Genomic DNA, 8,139 nt, shown 5'->3' with positions numbered 1-8,139 from the left:
TTATAGCTGGCATTTAAGCAACTTCAGTAATGCTGAAACCCAGGAAACGCATCTTGACAACTTAGCAAACTTATTTGTTCTTGGAGGTTTTAACAACCCCCCCCCCCAACTCGTGATGCCCAACTTCATTTTCTGTTACACTGCTTTGAGGTGAGGTTATGACACAAAGGTAGCAACTTGCAGATCATCGTGCTCATCTTCTTTTGGTGGGCTCTCGTGGCTCAGGTAAGACAGAAAAATCCCTTTTGTAGAATGAAAGGACTCGAGACGTAACCGCTCTGCTCTCAGTACTTACTGCTGAACCGGAGTGATTTTTGTAAGGAAGGAAATACGATCTGAAATGACACATTTTGCGGGCAGATGAATGAACGGAGTTTTTCTCCCGCAGACGGAAGGGCGTCTGCCGTCAGGGGGTGCAGCTCCGAGGCTGCCGGCAGCTCCCAGAGCCGCGGTTCTGCTGTCCCCACTCCTGCTCTGGGACATCTGCTCAGGACCCGGCTCCTCATGCACCGGCACGCCCTGGGGAAACTGCCCTTGAGGTTTTTCCCTGCCAATATGTAGGGATAGCGATGCTCTCCGTCTCCTATAGAGATCCAGGTTTGAAGTTTGCTCGTGGATTTTCTCAACCCCTTCAGCGGTGGTCTCAAGGCCCCGTTTCTCGGAGCCGCCCTCCCCAGCTCCTCCCGGTCTTCTCCCCGTTGATCCGACCGAACCGTCGGGGGGAAGCGGAGGGCCGGGACACCCGGAGCATCCCTGCCCCGCGCCCCGCGGGCTGCCGTGCACTCCACTCCGGCGGAGGGACGCGGGGCCGCGGCCGCCCAGGAGAGGGAGCCCGGTGGCCGCGGCTGCGCCGGGAGCCGCGGGGGCGCGGGGCGGCGGGGAGGCGGCGCGGAGCGGGGCGGAGGGGTGCGGAGCGGAGCGGAGTGCTGCCCCGGCTGTCGCCCTCCGCCACTCCGGTCCGACCCGAGCCTCCCGCTCCGGTGAGTACCCTGCTTTTGCCGGGTGCCGAGCGTGCTCCGGGGTAGCGGTGCTCCCCGAGGTTTCGGTGCTCGTCGGGGGTGACTCGGCCTGCAGTCCTCCGCCTGAACCGCTGCGAGCATCGCCCAGCCAGAAGTTGGGTGCTGGTACTTACTTTGCGCATCAATGAATGGGACTCAGCTGGCTCGCAGCGCTGAGGTATCACGCAGCGTCCCGCAGCTCGGCGGGGCAAAGTGATCCTGTGTGTACTCAACTCCCTCAACTCGGCTTGGCTCGGCGTCCTGCCTTTTCCCCGAGAAACCAGAAAAATCAGGGACAGTTGGCCCGAGAAGCTGCGCCCAACCGACGATGTGAAAGGAGGCGAAGGGGGGTTGCTCTGTGCCCTTTGCGTGCCTCTGTCCTGTCTTTTCCTTGCCTTAATCCTTTAGGAAGGAGACGCCGGACGGACAGAGCTCTCCCAGGGGCGATGCTGCCGAGCCCTGCCCCCGGCAGGAAGAAGCCTGTGCCGCCGGGGCTCCCCTCCCGGGCGGACGGAGGAAGAGCCCCCGGCACCGGAGATGCGCGGCCCTGGAGAGCGTGAAGAGCTGCCTCCGCCTGCGCTGTTATTAAAGGGAAAAGCATGCTAGAGCAGGCTGCTCCGACGGCCGGAGAGCAGCACCGCTGAGCAGGAGGTGGGATTACCCCGTGGCGGTCATGGAGAGCTATAACCTGGCAGAGAAGTGCTAAAGCCACTTGTCCCTGCTGGAAGAGGAACCACTTCTGGCACCGCCGCCTTCGTGCAGAAGGGAGCTCACTCAGGTCCTTCCTCCTCCTCTCGCCCTCCTTTCTCCCTTCAGAGAACGACAGAAGAAAGAAACAACTTCGACTTGGCTCTTGCTGGTGCTGGGAATACCGTGCCTTTTGCCTGGGATGATTCCCTCTGACGGGATGTACAAAGTGCGACCGGAACCGAGCCGGCCAGCAAAGTTTGCAGAGCGGTCTATGGGATGGAGGTAGCTGGGCACACGCTGACGGGGTCTGTCACACGCTGCCCACCGGTGCTGCCCCACTACCCGCTGCAGGACTAACTCCTGGGGTCTAAACTTTGGTGGCTCCTGCTTTGCTGACTGACGCTTTCAGGGAACAGCACATGCATGCACCTGATGCAATGCTGGGTTTGTTTGTAAGGTTTGCTATGCAATTCCGAACCTAAATGAGAAGAGGCGGCCCTGCATCCCAGAGCAAACAGAAACGAAGGTGAAAGGTAGGAGCCACAGTTTCTCATTTCAGTAAAACTAGATAACCAGAGCTACTTCTTATTGAAAACCTTTAAAACACACCTGCTGTATGTTTATTTCCTTTGCCTCTGGAAGTGTAAAACTTGAAAAAAAGTGAAGAATTGCTCGCTGACGCTGTCCGGAAGCAGAGTACTGGTGGATTTTGTAACAGGAGTGTGCTGAGGAGGAAGGATGGGGTGTTTAATCGGTGAGACACTTAGGGAACCAAAGCAGAGGAAAAGCACCTCGCACAGTACGCATCAGTAAATATGAAGGGCTAGTGCAATTGACGCTGGAAACACTCAATCAATAGTCTATTTAAGTGGGAATATATGCAAGCATGGAAAAGTGATTGCTTTCCTGTCTGTGGGGTATATTTGCAGAGGACAGCAGCAGAACATTTGCAGGCGAGCTGTCTGAATTAAGCTGCTTGATGCCGGGCTGCTTGATGCTGGGGTGGTGCAGCGTGTTCCTGAAGGGATTGCTTGAAAACCCCTCTGTGGAGATGACTGTATTTGTGTATTTTCGGTTCCTGCTCATAGAGCTTTCAATGTCATTCGGGAGATTCAGAGTGAATGAAGTCCATATGGGCTTGAGGGAGCCGTAACCAAGAACCTTTGGTCTGTTCAGTGATGAGTAATTAAGGACATCTCATGTCTGCTATCTGTAAGGAAAGAAGCTGATGTTGTCATGAAAATCATGATGTGATTTTCCCTCAGGAGAAATTATGACTTGGAACGACACCACTATGGATGGGGAAGGGCTGCTTGTGGAAAGGGACTCTTCCTTTCGGATCCTCACGGGCTGCTTCCTCTCGCTGCTGATCCTCTCCACACTGCTGGGAAACACACTGGTCTGTGCAGCTGTCATTCGGTTTCGCCACCTCAGGTCCAAGGTGACCAACTTCTTTGTCATCTCCTTGGCTGTGTCAGACCTCTTGGTGGCGGTTTTGGTCATGCCTTGGAAAGCTGTGTCTGAGATTGCTGGTTTCTGGCCTTTTGGTTCATTCTGCAACATCTGGGTGGCCTTTGATATTATGTGCTCGACAGCCTCCATCTTAAATCTCTGTGTCATTAGTGTGGACAGATATTGGGCCATTTCAAGCCCATTCAGGTATGAGAGGAAAATGACCCCCAAGGCAGCCTTCATCATGATCAGTGTAGCGTGGACTTTATCTGTGTTGATTTCCTTCATCCCTGTGCAGCTGAACTGGCACAAGGCTACAACCACGAGCTTTTTGGACCTGAATGCCAGTTTACAAGGTATAAGCATGGACAACTGTGATTCTAGCCTAAACAGGATGTATGCCATCTCTTCTTCTCTAATTAGCTTCTATATACCTGTGGCCATCATGATAGTAACCTACACAAGGATATACCGGATTGCTCAGAAGCAAATACGACGAATTTCAGCTTTGGAAAGGGCAGCAGTGCATGCCAAGAACTGCCAGAACACAAGTGGCAACAGAAGCAGCATGGACTGTCAGCAACCTGAGAGCAACTTCAAAATGTCCTTCAAGAGGGAAACAAAGGTTCTAAAGACTTTGTCGGTGATCATGGGGGTGTTTGTGTGCTGCTGGTTGCCGTTTTTCGTGTTGAACTGCATGATTCCCTTCTGCGAGCCCACCCAACCGTCCAAGGGAGCAGAAGCTTTCTGCATTAACTCCACCACGTTTGACGTTTTTATTTGGTTTGGATGGGCTAATTCTTCCCTGAACCCCATCATTTATGCCTTCAATGCTGATTTCCGCAAGGCTTTTTCCACCCTGCTAGGATGCTACAGGCTCTGCCCAATGTCCGGCAATGCTATAGAGACTGTTAGCATTAACAACAATGGAGCAGTTGTTTTTTCAAGTCAACATGAGCCCAAAGGGTCCAGCCCCAAAGAGTCAAATCTGGTTTATCTGATCCCACATGCAATCATCTGTCCGGAAGAAGAACCTCTAAAAAAGGAAGAAGAGGGTGAACTATCTAAGACCTTGGAGAAAATGTCCCCAGCATTGTCGGGTATTTTGGATTATGAAGCTGATGTTTCTTTGGAAAAGATCAATCCCATTACACAAAATGGGCAGCATAAAACCTGAACAGTAAGGTGTACCCAGCAAAACCTGACAGTGTACAATGTGATAATCTTTAAAAAAAAAGATATACAAGATTTTTTAGTAAGAAACTAAGCTCTAGGGAGAAGTACACATTTACTTAAAGCCCTGAATTAATTTTCCTGGCATTAAATTTAATGTTTAAAACACTAAACAGCAAAAGGTACTGAAAATTGGTTAAAAAAAATGGACGTTAAACTGTGCTGTTCATACTGAGGAATATACACAAGTTTGGAAACCGTGCAGTGATAAAATACTGCTTCTTCTCTGCAGCTAGAGAGGCCGATTTCTTGCTTGAAGAGAGGCAAAAGATAAATGTTAAGTATGTAAAGATTCATGTTTACTAGAATATAAAGGATTACTGTGTCTTGTGATAGTGGGTGTTAACAGGTCCTAATTAAAGGCTGAGGGATTATAAAGGGAGGTAGAGGCCTTTTAAAATTATTTCTGAAAAAAATAATTGAGCCTTATAATGAGAATGGTTATTTTTACAGCTTTGGGAGTTAACATGTTGATACCGGTTTTATTTATTTATTGTTTTAAATTGATATTTTTCATATGTTATTACAGATCTAGCTTTATTTATGTTATTTAAGATGTCTAAATAATGGGATATTTTTGGAGTGTCATTGCTGCGTTGTGCCCAGTCGACCAGTCAGCACTTTGTGAAAGTCCTGGTGGCCCAGAGAGCTGTGAGGGACGGAGGAAGGCTGAGAAGCTCACTGAGACACAAAGGAATCAACAGAACTGATGTTGAGTGGAGTTTGTTTCCTTGTGGGCTTTGTTTTTTAAGTTGGATTTCTTTCAGAAGATAGGATCAGCGTTGACTGAGTTGTGAATTCTCTTCCCTTATACAAATAACAAGAAATTGCTGCTATTTATTTTTTAAAAGTTTCAAGTTACAAAAACTTTGCTAGAATGTCAAGTTGGTGGATCTGTACAGACCTTAAGTATGACTACAACCTTAAGGAGATTCCAATTTGAGAAGAAGAGCTACTTAAGTAACAGTTCTTAGTATATAACATTTTGTATTTATGTAAGATAAACAGCTTTCTCAGACTTTTCTTATTTCAAGTCTTGGATATCTTTTCCGAACAAACACAATTGGTTTTATGGTAGTAAACATGCCAAACCTCATTATCATCTGTATTATTTCTTGCAGTATCACCAGGATCATGCTGTCTGTCTGCTCTCAGTCTGAGTTCAAGTGGGTACGCAGAGCTTTACTTTGGTGGCCAGGAGGACGTTACATTTTAGTAATCCCTATGTCGATAGTCCCTTCCATAAGGAATAGTGCCTCATTACTGATTTGAATTAAGACATTTCTAACTATGGATGGAACTGCAGCCCCCACTTCCAAAACGCCCTGTGAGCTCCAAAACAAAGTTGCCAGTGTTTAATTCAAAAACTGTGACTTTTCCATGGTCCTTCCCTGCTGCTTTCCCTCTGTAATGCCCAAAGCAATCAGTGAATGTTAGTGACAGGAACACCGGGAGTTAATGTTCAGCAGCACTCCAAGAGAGAGATCTGTTTTCTGTTTGGGCACAAATACTAATTTACTAATTTGTTAAAAAAAATTAAAAAAAAAAAAAAAAGGTGTTGTCAGGAAAAGAGAACTGAGAGGAAAAATCTCAAAGTCTAATGAACTATATACATCCTGCATCAGGTCTGTGTATTTATGTATTGTGAATGTTTTCATAACTTTATTGCCTGTAAGCTGCTTTCATACATATAATAAAATTATTTTGTGAAGAGAGGGTCAAATAAAGCAATCTACATGGCATTTGTTAAATACATGCAGTTGTATCGATCATGTTAAAGGTGGGGTTGGTTTCTGGTTTTCCATTTGCCCTTATTTGGGATCACACCAGGGAGGCAGATAGGAATTCTTATTTGAAGCAGGAGGAAGTCCTCAGTGCCGAGGGAGCTCTCAGCCCTTCTCTCAGCTGGGATCCGAAAGCAGTACAGGCTGTTTGGAAACAACCACATTTTGCTTGGATGTGACTACGTGAAACGTGTGATGGTAGATTTATTGGTGTCTTATCTCAGACGCTTTGCCTTTGTTTATAACATGCTGTTACTGTTGCTTTTTGAATTATTTTTTTCTTTCTGAGCCACCTGATACAATCCCATCATTAGTATTTTTTTTTATCCAAATGAGTCATTTTGGGAGTGATGAGCTGGTGGGGCTCAACCAAAGTACAGAAACACCACTTTGTTAACTGCAGCCTGGCACTTTGCTTTCGGCTTTGTCAGCAGGTTCATTTTAAAATGAGAAACAAACAACAAACAAAAAAAAAAACTATAGAAAAACCCGTGGTCACTTCTGCATTACCAACACAGTGCAACTGGGATTGGAGTGGGTGCAAGGGCTGCAGTGATGCCCCTCCCTGGTGCAGAAACACGATTTAAGGAGAGCACATAAAGCAGGATGCTGGCTTCATTCAAGATGGTTCAGGGCTGATATGTGTTCTGTGGTGTGAGCAGGGGCCATCCCAGCATGTTGCTGCCTGTGGCTGGAGCAGAGGGACAACTCTGTGGGGAACACTCCTGTTCCCCTTGGTACAATGGGCAAGGCAGGAGGAACTCCTCTGCATTGGTTTACTGCTTTTTGTCCACCTATTTAAACAATGTTTGCTTCCAGCTCCTTTCTCCTACGTATATTTTACAGTACCAATAATAAGCTTGGATCTTCATTTATTATCGTAGCCCCCTTTTCCCATTCCTTTTCAGGTCCCTTTACCTGTCCCCTCTTTTCCTCCCACCCCTACCAGAGCCCTTTTGCCACCCTCCATTGGCTCCATAATGCTTTTCTGGGAGAAAGTCCATCCCCAGACTCTCCCCCAAGACTCCCCTTGCTGCACTAGGCAGTGGCTCCTACCTGCTGCAGAGCTGGAGATCAGGGCCAGGACCAGCGACAAGGACCAACCTGCTGCCACCCTATTTATGTGCCCTAACCCTCATTAACTGCCCCAGAGCCGTGACCTGCTGCTTGGAACCGGTGTAACCTTCCCTTCTGCACTGCTTCCTCGTGACTGAAGGTATTTTTCTGTCTGTAGATGGAAGAGGTTAATGATTAACCCCATGGCCTTGATGAAGGAAAGGAGCTGTTAGCAGTGAGTGAACCAGAATCACTAGATTAAATCTGAATACATTTCTCCTGCCATAACACAAGTGTGTTATGCTGATTTTGTGTCTCTGAATTCACAAACTGTACAAAAGACAGAGGACGGGAGAGTAAATGCCTTTGCTGATGTACAGCTTTAATAACGTAGTTACTGAGAGACAGTCCTGGATTTTTTCAAATGAGTAATTTTCAGAAGCACCCAAATCTGATTGAAATCTCAAACAACTGCTCTGAATAACATCTCAACAGGCAGCTCTTTCCAGTAATACTTTGGTTTTTAGCACAATGACAGTACAATATGTTCTCGGTGATGTCATTTATGCGGCCACACAGCAAGTGTGACTTGAAGAATGAGAACAGTGCTATTCCATAACTGCTCTATTCCAAAGTTGTCCCACAACTTTCAAAAGATGAAAGCACATTGTGTGGGGAGCTGCGGGTTTCCATTGGATCTCTTGTATCTGTCAAGTCAGCAGTTTCTCTCTAAACCTGTGGGATTTTTTTCCAGTTTAAATGAGATCTCACCCCACACGAATGAAAATGCATCTGGGATTTTTCCAAAGAACAGAAAATGCAGAAGGGTGGTTGCCTGAAGAGGTCACTTTGATATGTTCAACCAGTTTAACAAATATTTGCCATTCAGATCTCTGGTTTGAAAATAGTGACAAAGATAACAACTG

At 47.1% G+C, this 8,139-nt stretch overlaps 1 protein-coding gene across 1 annotated transcript; it reads left to right on the top strand.

The window, feature by feature from the left end:
- Nucleotides 1-1,654: 1,654 nt before the first annotated feature.
- Nucleotides 1,655-5,878, top strand: DRD1 (dopamine receptor D1). The gene is given in 3 exon segments (XM_065734581.1): nucleotides 1,655-2,135; nucleotides 2,137-2,221; nucleotides 2,954-5,878. Coding segments are annotated over 3 exon segments (1,473 nt in total). The 5' UTR covers nucleotides 1,655-2,111; the 3' UTR covers nucleotides 4,318-5,878.
- The last annotated feature ends 2,261 nt before the right edge of the window (nucleotides 5,879-8,139 follow it).

Source organism: Cyrtonyx montezumae, unplaced genomic scaffold (assembly GCF_038088225.1).
Source record: "Cyrtonyx montezumae isolate F1298 unplaced genomic scaffold, pur_monq_1.0 scaffold_18, whole genome shotgun sequence".
NCBI lineage: Eukaryota > Metazoa > Chordata > Aves > Galliformes > Odontophoridae > Cyrtonyx > Cyrtonyx montezumae.
Note: the sequence above shows the minus strand (reverse complement) of the source record. Positions and strands in the feature narration are given on the sequence as shown.